Raw genomic sequence first — 24,917 nt, forward strand, 5'->3', positions numbered from 1 at the left:
TTCAGCCGGTGTCATACCATATTTATTACAGAATTATTTGTAACTAAAAGAGTTTCTTGTCAGATTTATATTATGGACTTTTATGCTTGAGAAGGTCTTTGAAAGAACAGTATCTTACACAAATGCTTGAAATTGTTCATTCTGCCTATTTTATCTCGTGAAATGCAACATAACACAGTCCTGTACATTTTATAAAAGAAAATCTGTTTCCTCAGTAGAAACAATAAATGTTTATTTTCTAATATCCAATAAGACTTACCTAGCAACATTTTCCCAAACACAAAGTTACGAATGCACAAATTACCATGAGAATTGACAACTCTTGTAGTTTCCAAGAAAGTCATTTGTGCACCACCAAGTAGCCATTTATTACATGACACTAGTCATTGGACTGACCTAACACAGCTTCCTTGCAGCTGGCTCTTATTTACAACTTGATAGCAGCTGTCACAATGAAAGAATCAGGTACAGTATCTGATTTGTTTCTGCCATCCCTGCACTCATGAGTCCATTAACAACAGGGATATGTGATTTTTAAATTACTCAATTAGTCATACTTCCATTAAAAGAATAGACTTACCAAGTAAAATAGAATGGCCTCTTAGAATATTCCCTTCCATTTCTCTGTACAGTTGGGTCCATTTATTCCATTCAAAGAACATATACTGAGTACTGTTCTCAGTAAACAGGGGCCTTTTCTGTTCTCAATTCCATCCCCATGCCTAAACCAAAGCAAAGTCTACAGTAGGCACTTAGTAAACACGTATTGGACTAATGTATACATGAGAGAATCAGTGAATGGTGCCCACTGCAGGGTCTCTTGGTCTGCCAAAGATGTCGTGCGCACCTTGGGTTTCATGTTCGACACTCGTATGCCAGTTTTCAGTCTTTGGGCTGCCTGACAACTGAATAATTGGCAAGTTTGAAACGAAGAAGTCCAGAAAGTTTTATATCACTGGTGTATCTGGTCTATGAGTGCCCAAGGCTTAAATTTAAAAATACTAGCTGCTTTGCTGGCTTCCCGCATAATGCCCTTTGGAGGGCATCTAAGTCAAGATAACTCAACTTTTGTCTAATGAAAAATAACACAAATCTCATCAGTTCAAGTCAGTGGTAGTGGGGAGGTGAGACCTGATAATAGAAAATGTCAAAAATAAAACAAATGAGCATTTAAGAACCACTGACAAATCATGCTAAACCTATTGAGAGTGACACGGGAAACTGAAAGTATCTGAGGGCTATGGTGTAACAATTATACATGCTGTGGCTATGTAACATCAATTATGTTTGACAATGCCAATACAATACGATCTTATTTGCTTTTTATTCTATAATTGACAAAGCAGGGCTTCTCTAACCCCCTGCCCCAGACTAAGTTAAGTCCCCCAGCCAAGTAAAGGCTTAGCATCCCATGCTTCCATTAACCTAACACTTTGTCATAGTCTACTATAATTATTTTAACTATGTTAAATTCCCTAAGGGCAAAAAATGTATATGCCTAGCTCACCCAATATAGTGAGTTGGATTATTAGGGTCTTTGCTAACTGGGGTAGCCTAAAAAATTAGGTTACATAACTGGGACAAAACCACTCAGCTCTCACTTTTATACTTGGTGTTAGAAGCATTCTATAACATTTAGGGATAAAAAGTAGTATGTGATAATACAGAATCCCTGCCTTTGTCTCACCAAACTTTGCCTCTCCTCACCGATAACATCTTTTAGAAATCTCTCTCTGGTTCTCATAGTCTATAAAATCTTAGAAGGTACCAGATGTTTGCAGGAGGCTGTCCCACACATCCTCAATTTTAAAGTAGATGTAAGATTTATTATAGCTATATAAATGTACTTCAGCCTTGACTTTTGTGTTCATGAGCCAGTAGTAATCTGCAACATGGCCTCTTGTGAAATAGAACAATTCTTATCTATGGAGTGTTGATAACAATGCCAAACACTCAAAATAACCACAGGAAATTACTGAAGCAAGTTCGGCCCACAAACAGTTTCTCCGTCTAGGAGATTTTAATTTAACATAAACATTTTTCAAGAAAACCATTTTGCATTTGGGCAGCATGCAAAAGCTAGGCTGGGATAAGTTGTGTGTGAAAATACAGCAACACCTGGGATAAGTGCCTGAGCAGAGACTGTTAATGCCTTAAATCAGGGTTTTCTCCTACCGCGTTGCATAGTTTCTAATAGTGAGAATAGGCTAAAAGCCACTCTCCTGTTTCTTCTGGTCCTGCCTAGCTCAGGGGTGCTATGTAATACACCATTCATTTGGACGCAGCAAGTGGAATCTGGGTTGTGCTTTATCCTGGGGAACCCCATACACTACTTACCACAAAGTAAGTGAAGGGGGGGGGCCTGAGGCTGATGAGGATTTTTAAGTACTCTAAAATAGGTCTAGGTGCATTTTTTCAATGCTGTAAGGAAGTTTTCAAAGACAACTTCTTCATGTAAAAATGGAGTTTCTTTTTCTTATAACAGTTACTTGGTAAGAATCTTTTGAGCAATTCCTCTGTGCAGGGAACTGAGTTAAACTTCCTGGAGGAGGACTATGAAAATGCATCCTAAATAGACTCCTGATGTTTTCGAAGAACACACACACACATCCCAATTACAGAACTTCAGTAGTGGTTGGAATACTACAGAGGTTTTCACTGGAATGTTTAAAACACTTCACTTTCTTTTGACATGATCCAGACACCGACTGAATTCTAAACAGTCACTAATCACTTTCAATTAATTTGTGACATTGTAAAGACTGGGAGGATGTGCCCCCAATTTGACTCTTGTTTTTATTGACGGTCGATTGCATACCACTGTTAACATTTTAGATAGGCACTTTATAATTAAAGAAAAACATCTATAAAATATATAAACTGGGGCATTTGTGTGGCTGGCAGGGAAGGCACATGCAATTGACAGCAACAGGAGTGAAGGTTTTGATGAAGAGATGCCAGAAGCCCTAAGTGATGGGCTGCAGGTGCTACCCAGAGAGAGGGCTATTATATATAATTTTTGTTGGATTACCGATTTGCTCACTGATCTTTGCTGCTGCATTTATGAACATTGTAACACTGTCATCTGAGATGTATCTGTGTGGAAAATGGAGTTGGCACATTTGACTAATTCATGCCATAAATTTGTGAACTAACACTTCACACCCAGACAAGTATTAGCAATAACACATTTTTCTCCATAAGTCTATGTTGGTGGTCAATTCTCAATGCCATAGCACAAACCAAAGAAGGAAAACTGGAAGAATTTTCTCAGAGACATCTAGGACTAATAAAAAAAGAGATGGGGGGTGCCAGGCGCGGTGGCTCATGCCTGTAATCCCAGCACTTTGGGAGGCCGAGGCGGGCAGATCACGAGGTCAGGAAATCAAGACCATCCTGGCTAACACGGTGAAACCCCGTCTCTACTAACAATACAAAAAATTAGCTGGACGTGGTGGCAGGCACCTGTAGTCCCAGCTACTCAGTAGGCTGAGGCAGGAGAATGGGTGAACCCGGGAGGCGGAGCTTGCAGTGAGCCGAGATCGCACCACTGCACTGCAGCCTGGGCGACAGAGTGAGACTCCGTCTCAAAAAGAAAAAAAAAAAAGAGAGAGAGACAGGAAGAAAGGGTATGAAATACATTCACATAGGACGAACCACCACGCTTGCTTTTCATTAAAGTACATCCAGCAACACATAGTGGGTTCAAACTTTCATTTTTGAATCCAATGATTTTCCAGACATTCAATTTCATATCAAATCGGTATCCAGGAAACCCAATTGACCGAAAGTATAAGGATTTGTTTTCGGTTAAAACAGCCAGTAAGCGCTGAGTACAAAAAGCAAATTAAGAAGTCACTGTTGCTCTTACAAGTTGAAAAGCCTATATTCTGATTCTTAATCATGTCCTGCTCTAAGCAACAAAATCCACATGCCCGTCTTCTTCAATAACTTGCAGGCTGACTGAAGTCAACTGAACTGTGCTAGGTATTAGCGTAGTTGCAACCCAAAATATGGATGACTATATGACTCCAAGTGATGCTATGAGGTTTAATCTGACTTTAAAATAAGCAAATCTTTTTAGATTTTCTGACGAGTGTTACCTTTTTATCAGCATTAGTTGGGTATTCTGTCTTTGCTAAAAAAATCTAGATCTTCTAAGATCAAGTTTATTTTTAAAAATTCATACCCCCTCCACAATTTCAGCAAAGAACAAAAATCTTAGTAAAGAATCATGTCATTTTGTGTCAGAAGGATCCCTTAATGATCAACTTTTAAAAATTCCTTCATTCCTTCATTTTTCAGATAAAGTAACTCATGATCATACAAACAGATTTTATCCTCCCACTGTCGGGAGAGGTAACAGCACTTCAATTTATTCTTTCTGAAATAATTCTAAGGTTTTGTTAGATGATTTCCATTTGAATCTATTCACTGTAAAATCTTTTTCTTTTCTTTTCTTTTTCTTTTTCTTTTTCTTTTTTTTTTTTTTTTTTTGCTCAAAACCATTTCCTCTGGCCTTCCTAAGCAAAATGGTGAATTAGCTTATGGGTTTCATTGTCAGAGCTGAGGCCTGTAACCTAAGCACATCTTTGTACAGTGAGCTTCAGTTTCTCTGAATTCTAACATCTTTTTTTCTATCCTACGCAAATCTTAGTTGTCAGAACACTTTACTCGTGCATGCTCGTTTAGAGGTTTGCATAAATGACGACGGCCCTCAGAGGCTGACAAATGCCACTGCTATTTTCACCACTCTGCTTGTCACCGTGTAATTGCAGTAAATGCAACTGAAAGTACTTTTATTTGAAGGCTATCTGACAGAGGGGAAGAAAACACATTTACTCTTTCAAGGCCTGTGTATTTTCCTGGGAGAAGTCTGTCTATAAAATTTGTCCTTTTATCCTTGGATGGCAATTTGGGAACTATCTTTGGGCCATGCAACCCTTTGAATGATTTCTGCAACCCAAGACAGAGCCTTGATTCACAGACCTACCCCTTCATTCTCCCCACCTCCCGGCCTCCTGCCTTCTAGAGACTGGAAGGCTGTTTCATGCCTGTGTGCTTAAAGCCTTCTTTTCCACAGAATGAGATAGAAAATTTGCATATTTTAGCCATAATATTGATCTATTTTCATTCTAGGAGTTCAAGGAAAAAGTTGTTTACTAATACGTGTGGCTATGTTGAAGTAATACAAATGACAAAGAAATAATACAGTGGACAATTTTTTACAAGATTCTTTTCTAAAGCGTCCTTTCTCACGGGAGTGTATGTAACTTCAACAAGATTACTTTGGTTTTCTTCAGAGAGAACAGTTAGCTCAATATAGCTGGGTTGCACAATCTTTAACAGGACTGTCCCATATAATATAAGGAAAAACATAAGGAAAATGTAAAATAATGTTTATAATTTGCTAAACATGGTTTTAAAAATCATCCTAGTCTCTAAAAGTCATCATAACATTTTTTTTTTTTTTGAGACGGGGTCCCACTCTGTCACCCAGGCTGGAGTGCAGTGGCGCAATCACAGCTCACTATAGCATCGACCTCCGAAGCTCAAGCAATCCTCTCACCTCTGTCTCCTAGACAGCTGGGACCATAGGTGTGTGCTACCATGCCCAGCTTATTTTTTGTTTTGTGTAAAGATGGGAGTCTCATTATGTTGCCCAGACTGGCCTCAAACTCCTGGGCTCAAGCAATCCATCTGCATTGGCCTCCCAAAGTGTTGCGATTACAGATGTGAACCACCGTGTCTGGTTTCTGACAACTTCTGACCCACCCATCAAGCCCCATAAACACTTGCGGTTGTCCCGTCTCTGTTCTCGGATCCATTTAAACACTTCTTACCTATAAACAGATTCCACTCTGTGTCGAGGTCAGCCTGATTTGCCAAGCAGCCCTTCATGACGTTGAGACAGTAGTTGTTGCAGGGCCTCACAGTGGGAAGCCCCCGACAATACGGGCAGTACAGCATCTTCATAAGGGCACGGATGCACCCTGGGGTTGGGCTGACCTGCAGATTTATTGCAAAGAAAAAGAAAATCGAAAATAAGAAGGATGAAGAGGAGGAAAAAAAGAAATAAGGCATTTTCTTCTTTTTTAAAAAAGACAAAATAGCAGTGATAAACCACAGCATTAGAGCAGAAGCTTAACCCTTAGTAATTACTGATCTTGCATCCAGTCAATTCCTGTTGAAATCTTCTGCGTGGCATGGTAATAACTTTTTTGCACATCCCTGTCAACATTTTCATATCGATGTCATTGTAATTCAGCCCTAAAGCCTAGACACTGTTTCAGTGCCATAGAACAGGGAATGAGATAATGCATGTGAAAGAAATTTGCAAAGTTAAAAGCCCCATAAAAATGTAGGTATTATTAAAGTTTAATGTGACACCTTTAGAAAATTTTCCAACTGGCTATTTGACCCTGTCTCTAAAGGAGGTTGGCAGATACATTTCCTTTGTACATAACTTTTCTTCAAAGATCAATATCAACTTGTCTGAGATCTTTGAGATCCAGGCCTGCTTAGAAGCAATGGAACTGCCAAGGTACCATCTTTGGGCATCTGCAGCTTTGGCACTTCTGGAAAATTCATGGAAAATTTCAAGTGTTAAATGTGAGAAGCAATCCTTGCAGTAGTTCAGAGGAGCTACGTATCCACTGACAATGAAATGCTATTTGCCTGGATCAGAAAACCAGTGCTCTTCAATTAATCGATTCTAAACCAATAAGGGCTTTTTGTAGACTCATTAAAAATTCTAATTTGACTTCAAGAGGAGGGAATATTTAAGACATGATATGGTCCCCACCCAAATCTCATCTTGAATTGTAGTTCCCATAATCCCCACATCATGGGAAGTGAATCGTGGGGGCAGTTACTCTCATCCTGCTATCCTCGTGATAGTGAGTGAGTTCTCACCAGATCTGATGGTTTCACAGGGGGCGTTTCCCCCTTTTGCTTGGCACTTCTCCTTGCTGCCACCATGTGACAAAGGATGTGTTTGCTTCCCCTTCTGTCATGACTGTAATTTCTTGAGAACTCTACAGCCATGCTGAACTGTGCGTCAATTAAACTTCTTTCCTTTAAAAATTATAGTTCGGGCAGTTCGTTATAGTAGTGTGTGAGAATGAACTAATATAAGATAGTAGTGACCAAAATTAGAAAAACAAATACAGAAAACGACTCTTTTTCGTGACTAGATGTAAAAATTGTTGCCATATTCATTTGGTTGGTTCCGCATCACTTTGATGTTTTAGTCAAGTAACTATACATTGCTGTACTTGCATTCTAGATCTGAGGGAAACAAATCTAATTTGTATCATTTGGCCCTCTTGGAGAGTGGTGGACTTGAGCTCACAGGTAACAAGAACATTCAGATGCTGAAGAAACATAACACCAGTGTATTGATGGAACAACAAGAAATATTTCCACATAAATGGATACTTTAAATTATTATAGCTATTTCTCTATGATTCTATCCCTTACTTAGAATCAATTTTGAGATTTTTAATGCAAGCCTTTGGTTTCTGTAACATTTTCTTAATTTTACGCAGTATGTTGACAAAATCACTAAAAAACTATTTTAGGAAATAAAGCTGTGTATGTATTTAGGCACTAAAATTTCTAGTTGTCGTTTTGAGATTTTTTGCATTTTCTTTCAAGAATTTTATGAAAGTTTTCAAACGTGCAGAATAGGTGAAAGACTTTTATAGTTCACAGCCACATTTCCTAGATTGTACAATTTTTCATTTGCTTTTTCACACATCTATCCATCTTTCTACCCATCCATTAAACTACCTCATTTTTCATGCCAAAGTAATATCCTTTAATTTTTTTATCCCAGACTAATATCTTTTTAATTTTTACTTTTCCTGGTAATTTAATACTGGCTTGAATAAAATAGAATCAGCATGATCAACAATAGAAAGTCAGTGAGTAAAATACTCTAAGTCAAATAAGTGAAGTAAAATATAATTGGCCTTTCTTTATAAAGGTATTCACAGAATGGTGTCTTATCGATTAATTCTAAAGCTCATTTTCCAACAACAAAACAGAAACAATAAATGGGTAAAAAGGTGAGGAGTCTTTTGACTTTTCTTTTAAGGACATATTAGTGCCATTATGTCATCTCCAGACAGGCAATTTTTTGGACAGAGCCAAATTTGTTTAAGGCCATACCATGCTGAACGCACCCAATCTCACCTGATCTTGGAAGCTAAGGAGGGTTGGGCCTGGTTAGTACTTGGATGGGAGATAGTGCCAAGTTTTACCCATAACTGAGCAGCACTGTTTCGAAATTTTCCTTTATCCACATGTATCCCAGGCCATTCACCAAAAAAATAAAAATAAAAAAAATTAAAAAAAAAAAAACAGGAAAAACAATTTTGCATTCCTCAGACAATATTAATGTGAAACTTAAAATTCGTACACATTTTCCTTATTGGCATGGTTGCTATCTTGCAAACTTACTGGGTGTGGTTACTATCTTGCAAACCTTTACCACAGGATTTTATTTTCTATAGCCTTGCAATCTCTCTCCTGACTGATGCTTTTCTCCAGAGACTACCCAATTTTCACTTGGGCTAACTAAAGTATTTCTACTTTTGATTCTGTTGGGTTTTGTTTTCTTACCATTGGTATTATATGATGCTGTGCTTCTCACTCAGTGTTCTAGTATTAGAACCTGGAGCATTTGCCAATATTGGGGATATAAATTTGAGATCTCTTGGACGGCATGGACTGTGCCATTCATTTTTATAACTTTCACTGCTACGCATTTCATAACTTTGTGCTATTTGTGCTATGCACAACATGCACATCATATAAGGTATTACAATGATGACTTGGGTATTTGCTAAGTGCTTATTGAATCAAACACTTCATTGTGCTTCCCCATTTCTTGGCCACATTGATATTCAAATTAAAAAAGAACAAGATGGTTTTATACATCTTAGCATTCAACTGTTGCTTTTTAACTTTGTTTTCAAAGGCTATTGATTGCATTCATTCCAAAGCTTTTCCTTTTTTTTTTTTTTTCATTGTGTTGGAACCAGTACTATTTTCTCAGTCTGACATTTCAGAAGAGTCTCCAACTCGGGGTAGCAACCAACAGAGAAAATTGAACAGCCTTAATAATCTGAAAGAACAATGTTGTTCAAGTTAAATGTGGGTCTCCGAGTACTTCTGGAAATGACATCCTTCCTGGTCAAATAAAGGGCGGTTGAAGAAGAAGAAAATGGAGCACAGGGGATCAGAGTTGAAGCTTTCATGTTCACAAATCACATCTTTTGAGCTTACACAACTGCATGCTTGAATTAAAATAAAAATCATCACTTCAAACTGAAGACTTTTAAAAGTAAGCTTCTGAAAATGTTGCTTTAAATGCCAATTGTGTGAGGAGACATCTCTATTTTTCACAGTGTTTTATAATTGCACAATAGATACTCTAAAATTTTTTTCATTTTGAAATTAATATACACCCAAAAATAGTTTTAAAAATAATAAACTCCTGTGTATCCTTCCTTCAACTTGCCTCAATAGCGACATTTTATATAGCTGTGGTGTAATATAAAAATGAGGAAAGTGACATTAGTACATTGCTATTAGCTAGTCTGTAGACCTCATTCAGATTTTAGAGTTTATGAACCTGTATTCATTTCTGTGTGTGTGTGTGTGTGTGTGTGTGTGTGTGTGTATACAGTTCTATGCTATTTTATATCATGTATTCATTTGTGGAACCACCACCACCACAATCAACATACAGAACTGTTCTATCACCATAAAAGAACTCCCTTTTGCTACCTTTGCCTCATCTAATGTCCCTATCACCTGACAACCACTCATCTATTTTCCGACTCTATAATTTTGTCATTTCAAGAATGTCATATAAATAAAACCATATAATACGTAACCTTTTGAGCTTGACTTTTTTTTTTTCTGAGCATAATGCCCTCAAGGTCCATCCAACTTGTTACATATATTAATAGTTCATCTCTTTTTATTGCTGAGTAGTATTCCATTATTTGGATGTATCAGAATTTATTTAACTAATCACCCAGTGAAGGATATCTGGGTTGTTTCCAGTACTTTCTTATTAGGAATAAAGGCGCTATTTATGTACAGGTTTTTGTAGGAATATAAATTTTCATTTCTCTGAAAGAAGTGCCCAAGAGTACGATTGCTGGATCATATGGTGGTAAGAGTATGTTCAGTTTTGTAAGAAATTGCTAAACTGTTTCCAGCTTGTTTGTAACATTTTACATTTCTACCAGCAATATGTGAGAACTCCAGTTTTATCCAAATTTTTACAGTGTACGTGGCCGTCACTATTTTAGCCTTTCCATGGGTGCATCGTGTACTTTTAATTTTATCATGAGTTTCCTCTGGACAATATTTCTACCAGTATTTAAGTCTGAGTAGATGTCAATGATCCAAAATGACCCACCAACTGGTCTGTGTAAAACATCCACCATTAAAAAAAAAACCTCTGAAATATTAGCTAAGCCTATATGTTTAGCAAAACCAAAATAAAGAATGAGTTCTAAAAACTCATATTTAAAATTTAAAATAGAATAATACTTCAAGCTGAGAATGCTTATGTGGACTATTTGTAAATTTATGGACCATTAGAAAAAAATTACTGAAAAAAATGTATTCTTTTAGCAACAATAAAGAACGCAATACCTCTTTAGAAATAAAAAGCTGAGATTAATTTTTTTAGTTGGTAATGTGGATTTTTGTTTATTTTTTACAGAATGTAGCTGTAACTTTCCAGATATTCATAGTAAACTGGGAAATAAACTTGGGTAAAAGAATAAGCTGATGATGATGACATTCTTTTTTGTACTTATTTGAGCTCTCACCTAAGTTTTACACGCTGTTCATAATCTTTTGTCAAGGACTTAAGTAGACATTTCTCCAAAGATGACATAAAAATGCCCAACAGGAACATGAAAAGGTTCCCAACATCATTAGTCATCAGAGATACGCACTATAAGATGCCATCTCACACGTGTTAGGATAAAAGCTGAAGATAAAAAGTGTTGGCAAGGATGTGGAGAAAACGGAACCCTTGTACATTGTTGGTGAGAAAAGAGATTGATGTGGTCATTATAGAAAACAACATGGGAATAGAAATAGCTCCAGTCTCCAACTCCCAGTGCGAGCGACACAGAAGACCAGTGATTTCTGCATTTTCAACTGAGGTACTGGGGTCATCTCACTGGGGAGTGCCGGACAATCGGTGCTGGTCAGCTGCTGCAGCCCGACCAGCGAGAGCTGAAGCAGAGCGAGGCATGGCCTCACCTGGGAAGCGCAAGGGGGAAGGGAATCCCTTTTCCTAGCCAGGGGAACTGAGACACACAACACCTGGAAAATCGGGTAATTCCCACCCCAATACTGCGCTTTAAGCAAACGGGCACACTAGGAGATTATACCCACACCTGGCCGGGAGGGTCCCACGGCCACGGAGCCTCCCTCATTGCTAGCAAAGCAGTCTAAGATCTAACCGCAAGGCAGCAGCGAGGTTGGGGGAGGGGCGCCCGCCATTGCTGAGGCTTAAGTAGGTAAACAAAGCCGCTGGGAAGCTCGAACTGGGTGGAGCTCACAGGAGCTCAAGGAAACCTGCCTGTGTCTGTAGACTCCACCTCTGGGGACAGGGCACAGCTAAAACACAACAGGGGAAGCAGCAGAGGCCTGTGCAGACGCGAACGACTCTGTCTGACAGCTTTGAAGAGAGCAGTGGATCTCCCAACACGGAGGTTGAGATCTGAGAACGGACAGACTGCCTGCTCAAGTGGGTCCCTGACCCCTGAGTAGCCTAACTGGCAGACATCCCCCACTAGGGTCACTCTGACACCCCACACCTCACAGGGTGGAGTACACCTCTGAGAGGAAGCTCCCAAAGTAAGAATCAGACAGGTACACTTGCTGTTCAGCAATATTCTATCTTCTGCAACCTCTGCTGCTGATACCCAGGCAAACAGGGTCTGGAGTGGACCTCAAGCAATCTCCAACAGACCTACAGCTGAGGGTCCTGACTATTAGAAGGAAAACTATCAAACAGGAAGAACATCTATACCAAAACCCCATCAGTACGTCACCATCATCAAAGACCAGAGGCAGATAAAACCACAAAGATGGGGAAGAAGCAGGGCAGAAAAGCTGGAAATTCAAAAAATAAGAGCGCATCTCCCCCTGCAAAGGAGCGCAGCTCATCGCCAGCAACGGATCAAAGCTGGTCAGAGAATGACTTTGACGAGATGAGAGAAGAAGGCTTCAGTCCATCAAACTTCTCAGAGCTAAAGGAGGAATTACGTACCCAGCGCAAAGAAACTACAATCTTGAAAAAAGAGTGGAAGAATTGATAGCTAGAATAATTAATGCAGAGAAGGTCATAAATGAAATGACAGAGATGAAAACCATGACACGAGAAATACGTGACAAATGCACAAGCTTCAGTAACCGACTCGATCAACTGGAAGAAAGAGTATCAGCGATTGAGGATCAAATGAATGAAATGAAGCGAGAAGAGAAACCAAAAGAAAAAAGAAGAAAAAGAAATGAACAAAGCCTGCAAGAAGTATGGGATTATGTAAAAAGACCAAATCTACGTCTGACTGGGGTGCCTGAAAGTGAGGGGGAAAATGGAACCAACTTGGAAAACACTCTTCAGGATATCATCCAGGAGAACTTCCCCAACCTAGTAGGGCAGGCCAACATTCAAATTCAGGAAATAAAAAGAACACCACAAAGATACTCCTCGAGAAGAGCAACTCCAAGACACATAATTGCCAGATTCACCAAAGTTGAAATGAAGGAAAAAATCTTAAGGGCAGCCAGAGAGAAAGGTCGGGTTACCCACAAAGGGAAGCCCATCAGAATAACAGCAGACCTCTCGGCAGAAACTCTACAAGCCAGAAGAGAGTGGGGGCCAATATTCAACGTTCTTAAAGAAAAAAATTTTAAACCCAGAATTTCATATCCAGCCAAACTAAGTTTCATCAGTGAAGGAGAAAGAAAATCCTTTACAGATAAGCAAATGCTTAGAGATTTTGTCACCACCAGGCCTGCCTTCCAAGAGACCCTGAAGGAAGCCCTAAACATGGAAAGGAACAATCAGTACCAGCCATTGCAAAAACATGCCAAAATGTAAAGACCATCGAGGTTAGGAAGAAACTGCATCAATTAACGAGCAAAATAACCAGTTAATATCATAATGGCAGGATCAAGTTCACACATAACAATATTAACCATAATTGTAAATGGACTAAATGCTCCAATGAAAAGACACAGACTGGCAAACTGGATAAAGAGTCAAGACCCATCAGTCTGCTGTATTCAGGAGACCCATCTCACATGCAGAGACATACATAGGCTCAAAATAAAGGGATGGAGAAAGATCTACCAAGCAAATGGAGAACAAAAAAAAGCAGGGGTTGCAATCCTAGTCTCTGATAAAACAGACTTTAAACCATCAAAGATCAAAAGAGACAAAGAAGGCCATTACATAATGGTAAAGGGATCAATTCAACAGGAAGAGCTAACTCTCCTAAATATATATGCACCCAATACAGGAGCACCCAGATTCATAAAGCAAGTCCTTAGAGACCTACAAAGAGACTTAGACTCCCATACAATAATAATGGGAGACTTCAACACTCCACTGTCAACATTAGACAGATCAACGAGACAGAAAGTTAACAAGGATATCCAGGAATTGAACTCATCTCTGCACCAAGCGGACCTAATAGACATCTATAGAACTCTCCACCCCAAATCAACAGAATATACATTCTTCTCAGCACCACATCGCACTTATTCCAAAATTGACCACATAATTGGAAGTAAAGCACTCCTCAGCAAATGTACAAGAACAGAAATTATAACAAACTGTCTCTCAGACCACAGTGCAATCAAACTAGAACTCAGGACTAAGAAACTCAATCCAAACCGCTCAACTACATGGAAACTGAACAACCTGCTCCTGAATGACTACTGGGTACATAACGAAATGAAGGCAGAAATAAAGATGTTCTTTGAAATCGATGAGAACAAAGATACAACATACCAGAATCTCTGGGACACATTTAAAGCAGTGTGTAGAGGGAAATTTATAGCACTAAATGTCCACAAGAGAAAGCTGGAAAGATCAAAAATTGACACTCTAACATCACAATTAAAATAACTGGAGAAGCAAGAACAAACACATTCAAAAGCTAGCAGAAGGCAAGAAATAACTAAGATCAGAGCAGAACTGAAGGAGATAGAGACACAAAAAAACCCTCCAAAAAATCAATGAATCCAGGAGTTGGTTTTTCGAAAAAATCAACAAAATTGACAGACCACTAGCAAGACTAATAAGGAAGAAAAGACAGAAGAATCAAATAGACACAATAAAAAATGATAAAGGGGATATCACCACGCACCCCACAGTAATACAAACTACCATCAGAGAATACTATAAACACCTCCACACAAATCAACTAGAAAATCTAGAAGAAATGGATAATTTCCTGGATACTTACACTCTTCCAAGACTAAACCAGGAAGAAGTTGAATCCCTGAATAGACCAATAGCAGGCTCTGAAATTGAGGCAATCATTAATAGCCTAACAACCAAAAAAAGTCCAGGACCAGATGGATTCACAGCTGAATTCTACCAGAGGTACAAAGAGGAGCTGGTACCATTCCTTCTGAAACTCTTCCAATCAATAGAAAAAGAGGGAATCCTATCCAACTCATTTTATGAGGCCAACATCATCCTGATACCAAAGCCTGGCAGAGACACAACAAAAAAAGAGAATTTTAGACCAATATCCCTGATGAACATCGATGCAAAAATCCTCAATAAAATACTGGCAAACCGGATTCAGCAGCACATCAAAAAGCTTATCCACCATGATCAAGTGGGCTTCATCCCTGGGATGCAAGGCTGGTTCAACATTCGCAAATCAATAAATGTAATCCAGCATATAAACAGAAGCAAAGACAAGAACCACATGATTATCTCAATAGATGCAGAAAAGCTTTTGACAAAATTCAACAGCCCTTCATGCTAAAAACACTCAATAAATTCGGTATTGATGGAACGTACCTCAAAATAATAAGAGCTATTTATGACAAACCCACAGCCAATATCATACTGAATGGGCAAAAACTGGAAAAATTCCCTTTGAAAACTGGCACAAGACAGGGATGCCCTCTCTCACACTCCTATTCAACATAGTGTTGGAAGTTCTGGCTAGGGCAATCAGGCAAGAGAAAGAAATCAAGGGTATGCAGTTAGGAAAAGAAGAAGTCAAATTGTCCCTGTTTGCAGATGACATGACTGTATATTTAGAAAACCCCATTGTCTCAGCCCAAAATCTCCTTAAGCTGATAAGCAACTTCAGCAAAGTCTCAGGATACAAAATCAATGTGCAAAAATCACAAGCATTCTTATACACCAGTAACAGAGAAACAGAGAGCCAAATCATAAATGAACTTCCATTCACAATTGCTTCAAAGAGAATAAAATACCTAGGAATCCAACTTACAAGGGATGTCAAGGACCTCTTCAAGGAGAACTACAAACCACTGCTCAGTGAAATAAAAGAGGACACTAACAAATGGAAGAACATACCATGCTCATGGATAGGAAGAATCAATATCGTGAAAATGGCCATACTGCCCAAGGTTATTTATAGATTCAGTGCCATCCCCATCAAGCTACCAATGAGTTTCTTCACAGAACTGGAAAGAAAGGCTTTAAAGTTCATATGGAACCAAAAAAGAGCCCGCATTGCCAAGACAATCCTAAGTCCAAAGAACAAAGCTGGAGGCATCACGCTACCTGACTTCAAACTATACTACAAGGCTACAGTAACCAAAACAGCATGGTACTGGTACCAAAACAGAGCTATAGTCCAATGGAACAGAACAGAGTCCTCAGAAATAATACCACACATCTACAGCCATCTGATCTTTGACAAACTTGAGAGAAACAAGAAATGGGGAAAGGATTCCCTATTTAATAAATGGTGGTGGGAAAATTGGCTATCCATAAGTAGAAAGCTCAAACTGGATCCTTTCCTTACTCCTTATACGAAAATTAATTCAAGATGGATTAGAGACTTAAATGTTAGACTTAATATCATAAAAACCCTAGAAGAAAACCTAAGTAGTACCATTCAGGACATAGGCATGGGCAAGGACTTCATGTCTAAAACACCAAAAGCAACGGCAACAAAAGCCAAAATGACAAATGGATATGATTAAACTAACAGCCTCTGCACAGCAAAAGAAACTACCATCAGAGTGAACAGGCAACCTACAGAATGGGAGAAAATTTTTGCAATCTACTCATCTGACAAAGGGCTAATATCCAGAATCTACAAAGAACTCAAACAAATTTACAAGAAAAAAACAAACAACCCTATCAAAAGTGGCAAAGGATATGAACAGACATTTCTCAAAAGAAGACATTCATACAGCCAACAGACACATGAAAAAATGCTCATCATCACTGGCCATCAGAGAGATGCAAATGAAAACCACAATGAGATACCATCTCACACCAGTTAGAATGGCAATCATTAAAAAGTCAGGAAACAACAGGTGCTGGAGAGGATGTGGAGAAATAGGACCACTTTTACACTGTTGGTGGGATTGTAAACTAGTTCAACTATTATGGAAAACAGTATGGCGATTCCTCAAGGATCTAGAACTAGATGTACCATATGACCCAGCCATCCCACTACTGGGTATATACCCAAAGGATTATAAATCATGCTGCTATAAAGACACATGCACACGTATGTTTATTGCGGCACTATTCACAATAGCAAAGACTTGGAATCAACCCAAATGTCCATCTGTGACAGACTGGATTAAGAAAATATGGCACATATACACCATGGAATATTATGCAGCCATAAAAAAGGATGAGTTTGCGTCCTTTGTGGGGACATGGATGCAGCTGGAAACCATCATTCTTAGCAAACTATCACAAGAACAGAAAACCAAACACCGCATGTTCTCACTCATAGGTGCGAAGTGAACAATGAGATCACTTGGACTGGGGAAGGGGAACATCACACACTGGGGCCTATCATGGGGAGGGGGGAGGGGGGAGGGATTGCACTGGGAGTTATACCAGATATAAATGACGAATTGATGGGTGCTGACGAGTTGATGGGTGCAGCACACCAACATGGCACAAGTATACATATGTAACAAACCTGCACGTTATGCACATGTACCCTAGAACTTAAAGTATAATAAAAAAGAAAAGAAAAGAAAAGAAAACAATATGGAGGTTCCTAAAGAAACTAAAATAAAACCAGTATAAAGTCCAGTAATCCCTTTTCTGTTTATATATACCCAAAGGAAATGAAATCACCACCTTGTAAAGATTTCTGCACTTCCATGTTTATTGCAGCTTTACTCACAATAGCCAAGATTATGAAAATAACATAGGTATGCATCATGGGAAGAATGGATAAAGAAGCTGGTATATATGCACAATAAAATACCATTTGGTGTTAAGAAAAGGAGTTCCTGCCATCTGCCACAACATGAACGGGCATGTAGGACATTATCCTAAGTGAAAAAAGCCAGACACAGAAAAAAAATATCGCATGATTTCAAATATATGTGGCGTCTGGGGAAAAAAAGGGCCAATTACATAGAGATAGAGAATAAAATAAGCGGTGGTTACAAGAGTTAGGATTGGGGCAGGAAATGGGGAAATATAAGTCAAGGATGAAAAGTAACAATTATGTAGGATGAACAATTTGAAAGATCTAATGTACAAAATGAAGACTATAGTTAACACTAGCGTATTGTATTCAGGACTTTTGCTAAAGAAAAAGGTTATAGCTGCTCTCTGAGAGGGAACAGGTGACTATATAAGATGATGGGTATATTAATTTGTTCCACTACAGTAACAATTTTACTATGTCCACATATATTAAACATCATGATGTATACCTTAAATATAAACAATATAATTTATTTTAGAAATAATAATCTTTTGTCAAGAATTTACAATTTTAGTTGGGAAACAAGAAAATCGTCAATGGTTCCAATTTTATTTTCCCACTCATGAAAAGATAGACACAAGTTTGTGAGCCAACTAAGTAAGATTTTGACATGAATTAATGGCATCTTGGATTTAGTCCTTCTTAAAATTTCTGTTTGTGTACAATGATTGACATACATTATTATTTTGTATTTGATATTATAGTTTACCAGTTTTGAAAATATAGTAAAATTTATAACCAAGGATCCTTGTAAAATAAACAAAAAGTAAATAAAATAACAAAAATCATTGAGTTCTTAGTTTGGAAACTCACTGATTTTTTTATTTTTTAAGGTTAAAGTGCAACACATTGAAACATAACAAGGAATACAAAAATAACCCTTAATAAAGCTGTATTGTCAGGTAGGACAAAGACTTATCTACCTGGCTAGCCATGTATGTCAAAATGTTATAGCAAGTAATTCTTATGTTTTCTAAATGGGATGTGAGGTACAGCGTGTTCTTAGCCATGCAATAACATTTCATTTCAGGTGTCTAATACACTGAAGATTTCTATATCTGGACCAGCATTCAGGCTCATATTAGCTATTCCTAACAGTAGCCAATGTAACATGTGACTGTTCCTTAAAATATTAAATAAGCAAGACAATATGTGAAAGTTAAAAGTCCATATATACACACAATGAACATATACCTAGTAGGTGAGGTTTCTATGAAAATCATATAACCAAAATAATCAAATAAACATATCTATCTTCTGCACTCGAAAGGTAAATAAATTAATGTAAGTAAAACATTCAGCTAGAAGAAATTCTAAATGTCCTTTTGGGCAAGAGTTGAGGCCTTCTTCCACAGTTTCTAATGTACAGTCATATTAAATGATGACTCATAACAGTCATAATGAGTCATAATATGTCATTTACGATGACTCTTGTGATTATGATCTTTTGACTTTACTCATAATCTTATTATATCACCAGATCCTAAAGAATGATTAAATTACATGTAAAGTATCTTTTGTGTTAAGTATTTTTGACTATAATTCTTTAATAGTAACCCATAAATAGGTTTTGAAGTAAGCTCATGGGAAAGTAAATTTATTTCATCTTTATTCATTTGTGCAACTTTCATTCATCCATTTGCTGGGATGAAGGAAGAAATCTTGTGCCATTATTGGGATGCCCAGAATATGTTCATGTTCAGTCATCTCAGGGAAATAATTATTATCTTGGGGAAACGCAATGTAAAGGGAACTCATAAAAGGAAAATTAGCTCAGAACTGAGAAGCCAGACTAGACAGGGAGGGCTCCTGAAGGAAGGCATGTAACAGAGGTCTGTGAGATAAGCACAGAAGATGAGTGATGTCACACAAGCAGCAGACACAGTGCCAAGAATGAGTCCCGCCACTGAAGAAAACAGCAAAATTAGCCAAAAAAAATGACACGACAGAATCAACTTTTTAGCACACCGGAATCTAATAAACACATACAGCAACCAGAAGAGTGCTTAGTCAACAAACAGACTGATAAATTTCAGTCGAAAAAGCATTGCTAATTTTCAAGTCTTAAATTGGAAAAGATTGCAATCATACAAAGTATATTCTCTGACCACAATGGAATGAAGCTAGAAATCAATATTAGAGGGAAAAATGAAAAATTCACAAGGATGTGAAAATTAAACCACATACCTTTCATACAAACAATGGGTTAAGGAATAAATCACTAGGGAAAATAGAAAATACTTAGATGAATGAAAATGAAAACACAACATGCCAAAACTTATAGCCATAAATGCCTACATTAAAAGAGAAGAAAGATTTCAAATCAATAACCTCCCTTTATACCTTAAGGAACTAGAAAAAAAAAAAGGAGAAAACTAAGCCCAAAGCTAGCGTAAGAAAAGAAATAGTAAAAATTACAGTGGAGATAAACAAAAAAGCAAATAGAGAAACAGCAGAGAAAGTCAATGGAAGCAACAACTGGTTCTTTGAAAAGATCAACAAAATTGACCAATTTTTAGCTAGGCTGACTATCAAAGAGAGAAAAGTAAAAAGTAACTAAAATCTTTCTTTCTATCAAAGAAAAGTAACTAATATCAGAAATGAAAGAAGGAACATCACTCTCAATCTTACAGAGACAAAGATGATTATATAAAACTGCTATGAACAGTTGTATACTGTGGTGGGTTAAATAGCATCCTGACAAAATGCATGTCCATCCAGAGTCTACAAATGAGACTTTATTTGGAAATAGGGTCTTTGCCAATGTAAATAACGTAGGGATCTAGATAAGATCACACTTGATTCAGATAAGCCCTAAATCCAGCGAAAGTGTCCCTGTAAGAGACAGAAAAGGACACCCAGAGACACAAAGAAGAAGGTGATATGAAGATTGAGGCAGTGACTGGAGCAATGCATTGATAAGCAAAGAATAGGAAGGATTACTGGCAACCACTCAGCAGAAGCTGGGAGAGAGGCATGGGATGGTCTTTCCCTCCAAGCATCCAGAAAGAACCACCTGACAACCTGAGTTCTGACTTCTTGGCTTCTGACATTCTGATTTCAGACTTCTACACTCCTAAACTATGAAATAATTTCTGTTGTTTTCAGGCACCCAGTTTGTGGTCATATAATATATACACCCACAAATTATACAACCTTGATACAAAAAATCCCTGGAAACATACATCCTACCAAGATTGAATCATGAAGAAATAAAAAAACATGAATAGACCTATAACAAGTAAAGACATGGAGTCAGTAATAAAACACCTCTGAACAAAGAAAAACTCTGGACCAGATGGCTTGACTTGTAAATTCCACCAAACATTAAAGAAGAAGGAAGAAAAATCCTTCTTAAATTCTTCCAAAAAACAGAAGATGAGGTAATACTTCCTAACTCATTCTCACAGGCCGGCATTACCTGATACCAAAGCCAGACAAAGTTCATGGCCCGGGGATTGGGGACTCCTGCTATAGACCAATACCCCTTATATATGTTGATAAAAAAAAAAGTCTTTAACAAAACACTATCAAAGCGAATCTAAGAGCATATTAAAAGGATTATATAGCCTGGTGCAGTGGCTCATGCCTGTAATCCCAGCATTTTGGGAGACCGAGGCAGGAGGATCACCTGAGGTCAGAAGTTCAAGATCAGCCTGGCCAACATGGTGAAACCTCATCTCTAATAAAAATTTTAAAAAAGTTAGCCAGTGTGATGGCACGTGCCTGTAAGTACAGTACTCGCGAGGCTGAGGCAGAATTGCTTGAACCTCGGAGGCGGAAGTTGCAGTGAGCCAAGATCACGCCACTGCACTCCAGCCTAGGTAACAGAGTGAGACTTCATCTCAAAAAAAAAAAAAAGGGATTATAAGACACACTAACCACTGAGATTTCTCCCAGAAAGTTAAGGTTGATTCAACATAAGAAACTCTGTCAATATAATACGTGCCTAGTTATAGAATGAAGGAAAAATACACACAATCATCTGAATTATGCAGAAAAGAAATTTAATGAAATCCACCACACTTTTATGATAACAATATACAGAAAAATAGGAATAGAAGAGAATTCTCTAAACATGATAATGTGCATTTATGAAATCTCACAGCTAACATCATAGTCAATGATATAAGACTGAAAGAGTTCTCTCTAAGATAGGACAAGGAAGCTTGCTTTCACCACTGCTATTTAACATTGTATTCAAAATTATAGCCACAGTCATTCAGCAAGAAAAATAAAGTATCTAAACTCAAGAGAAAGGCTTACAACTATCTCTACTTCACTTTGGGAGGCCTAGGTGGGTGGATCACGAGGTTGGGAGTTCAAGAGCAGCCTAGCCAAGATGGTGAAACCCTGTCTCTACTAAAAACACAAAAATGTGCCAGGCGTGGTGGTGGGCACCTATAATTCTAGCTACTCGGGAGGCTGAGGTAGAGAATTGCTTGAACCGGGGGGGCAGAGGTTACAGTGAGCCAAGGTCATGCCACTGGACTCCAGCCTGGGTGACAGGGTGAGACTGTCTCAAAAAACAAAAACAAAACAACAACAACAACAACAATAAAAACTATAAAAACTGTCTCTACTCACAGATTACATGATCCTATAACATATGGCTTGGCTGTGTCCCCACCCAGATCTCACCTTGAATTGTAAAACTCCTCACATATCAGGGGCGGGCCTACAAGGAGATAATTTTGAATCATGGGGATGATTTTCCCCATACTGTTCTCGTGGTAGTGAATAAATCTCACAAGATTGGATGGTTTTATAAGTGGGAGTTCCCTGAACAAGCTCTCTTGCCTGCCACCATGTAAGATGTACCTTTGCTTCTCCCTCTGCCCCCTGCTATGATTGTGAGGCCTCCTCAGCCAAGTGGAACTGTGAGTCCATTAAACCTCTTTCCTTTATAAATTACCCAGTCATACTACTTCATGGCAGTATAAAAATGGACTAATACAGTATATATAGGAAATCCCAAAGAATCCACAAAAAAACCTGCTGGAGCTAATAAATAAATCCAGCAAAGTTACAGTGTACAAGATTAACCACACAAAAATGTGTTGGCTTTCTATACAGTAGCAATGAACAACGTGAAAAGAAAATTAAGAAAACTGGCCAGGCGCAGTGGCTTACGCCTGTAATTCTAGCACTTTGGGAGGCCGAGGCAGGTGGATCATGAGGTCAGGAGTTTGAGACCAGCCTGGCCAACATGGTGAAACCCCGTCTCTACTAAAAATACAAACATTAGCTGGGCATGGTGGCGGGAGCCTGTAATCCCAGGTACTCAGGAGGTTGAGGGAGGACAATCGTTTGAACCCCAGAGGCGGAGGTTGCAGTGAGCTGAGATAGCACCATGGCACTCCTGCTTGGGCAAAAAGAGTGAAACTCCATCTCAAAAAAAAAAAAAAAATTAAGATAAGTTTCATTAGCATCTTAAAAATACCTAGGAATAAATCAACTAAGAAGTGATAGAATTTTACATGGAAAACTACAGAACATCGATGAAGGAAATTATAAATGACTTAATTCAATGGAAAGGCATCCCATGTTTATGGACTAGAAGACACATTTTATTAAAATAGCAATACTACTTAAAGCAATTTATAGATTCATTGCAATCTCTGTCAAAATTCTAACAGCTTTCCCTCAAGTTCACATAAAATTGCAAATGCCCAGTCAAACAATCTTGAAAAAGAAGAGCTAAGTTGGAAGACTCACATTTCCTGATTTCAAATGTACTCCAAAGCTAAAGTAACTAATATGTAGTACTACCTAGCAATGCCACTTCTGGATATTTATCCCCAAAAATTGAAAACAGGCTCTCAAAGAGAGAACATGGAAAACAATGCTTCAATTGTTACTGTGTGAGCTCCATCTCCTGTCAGGTCAGTGGAGGCATTAGATTCTCATTCACTGAAACATTATTCACAATAGCTAAGAGGTACAAACAACTTAAATGTCCATCAAAGAATGAATGAGAAAAAATATGGTTTATAATAAATGGAATATTATTTGGCTTTAAAAAAGAAATTCTATCATATGCTACATCACGAATGAACCTTGAGGGCATTATGCTACGTAAAATAAGCCAGTCACAAAAAGACAGATACTGCATGATTCTACTTATATGAGGTATCTAGAGTAGACAAACATATGGAAGCAGAGAGCAGAATGATGGTTAACGGGACAGAGGGAGAAGAAAATGGGAGTTGCTATTCAATGGATATAGAGTTTCAGTCATGCAAGATGGAAATATTCTAGAGAAGTGCTGCATGACAATGTGCAGACAGTTAACAATAATGTACTGTCAAAAAAATGTAAGAGCATTATGCATTTTTTGTAAAACAGCAACAATGACACAGTGGTACTGGTGCAAGAATAGACATACAGATCAGTGAAATAGAACTGAGACACCAGAAATGAACCCACACATTTATGGCCAATTGATTTTCAACAAGCGTGCAAAGACCATTCAATGAGGAAAGGATAATATCCTCACCAACTCATATTGGGTCAACTGGATACCTGCATGCAAAAAACTGCAGTTAGATCCTACCCTACCTCATACCATCTACAAAAACTAACTCTAAATGAATCTATGACCTAAATGTAAGAGCAAATGAAAGAAACATATGGGGTAAATCTTGATGATCTCGGATTTAAGAATGAATTCTTAGTATGACACCCAAAGAAAAAATAAATAGGACTTCATAAAAACGCATAAAAATGAAAACTTTTGTGTATCAAAAGACACTGTCAGGAAAGTAAAATGATAACCAACAGATAGGAGAAAATATTTGTAAATCATACATCTGATAAGAGTCTAGTATCCAGCATCTACACAACCCCACAACAAAAAGACAAACAACCCTATTAAAGAACAGGCAAAAGATTTGAGTAGACACTTTTCCTAAGAAGAAATGCAAACGGCTAACAGACTCAACAAAATATGCTTAACATCATTAATTATTAGAGAAATGCAAATCAAAATATGATACTGCTTCGTACCATTAAGATGACAATAATAAAACAGATAATAACCAGTGTGGGTGTACATGTGAAGACACTGAAACATTTATATATTGCTAATGGGGATGTATAACAGTACAGCCACATTGGAAAAACAGTTTGGTAGTTCCTCAAAAGATTAAACATAAAACTACCATGTGATCCAGCAATTCTACTTTTAGTTACATATTCAAGAGAAATGAAAATATACACCACCCAAAACGTTTTACACAAATGTTTATAGCATCCTTCATAGTACCTCCAAACTGGAAATAATCCAAAAATTCCCCAACTGATGAATGATTAAACAGAATGTGGTATATCTATATAGCAAAATATTATTCACCAATTAAAAGGAATAAAATTCTGATACATACTGCATCATGGATG

The 24,917-nt window shown here is 37.9% G+C and overlaps 1 protein-coding gene across 1 annotated transcript in view; it reads right to left on the reverse strand.

The window, feature by feature from the left end:
* The window catches only part of GPC6 (glypican 6), a 1,232,941-nt gene that overhangs the window by 394,114 nt on the left and 813,910 nt on the right, over positions 1-24,917 (reverse strand). The window contains exon 4 of the mRNA XM_033177433.1: positions 5,844-6,009. Within this exon, the coding sequence (XP_033033324.1) occupies positions 5,844-6,009 (166 nt within the window). The remainder of the gene's footprint in view (positions 1-5,843; positions 6,010-24,917) is intronic.

The sequence above is a fragment of the Trachypithecus francoisi genome, unplaced genomic scaffold (genome assembly GCF_009764315.1).
Source record: "Trachypithecus francoisi isolate TF-2019V2 unplaced genomic scaffold, Tfra_2.0 Lachesis_group18, whole genome shotgun sequence".
NCBI lineage: Eukaryota > Metazoa > Chordata > Mammalia > Primates > Cercopithecidae > Trachypithecus > Trachypithecus francoisi.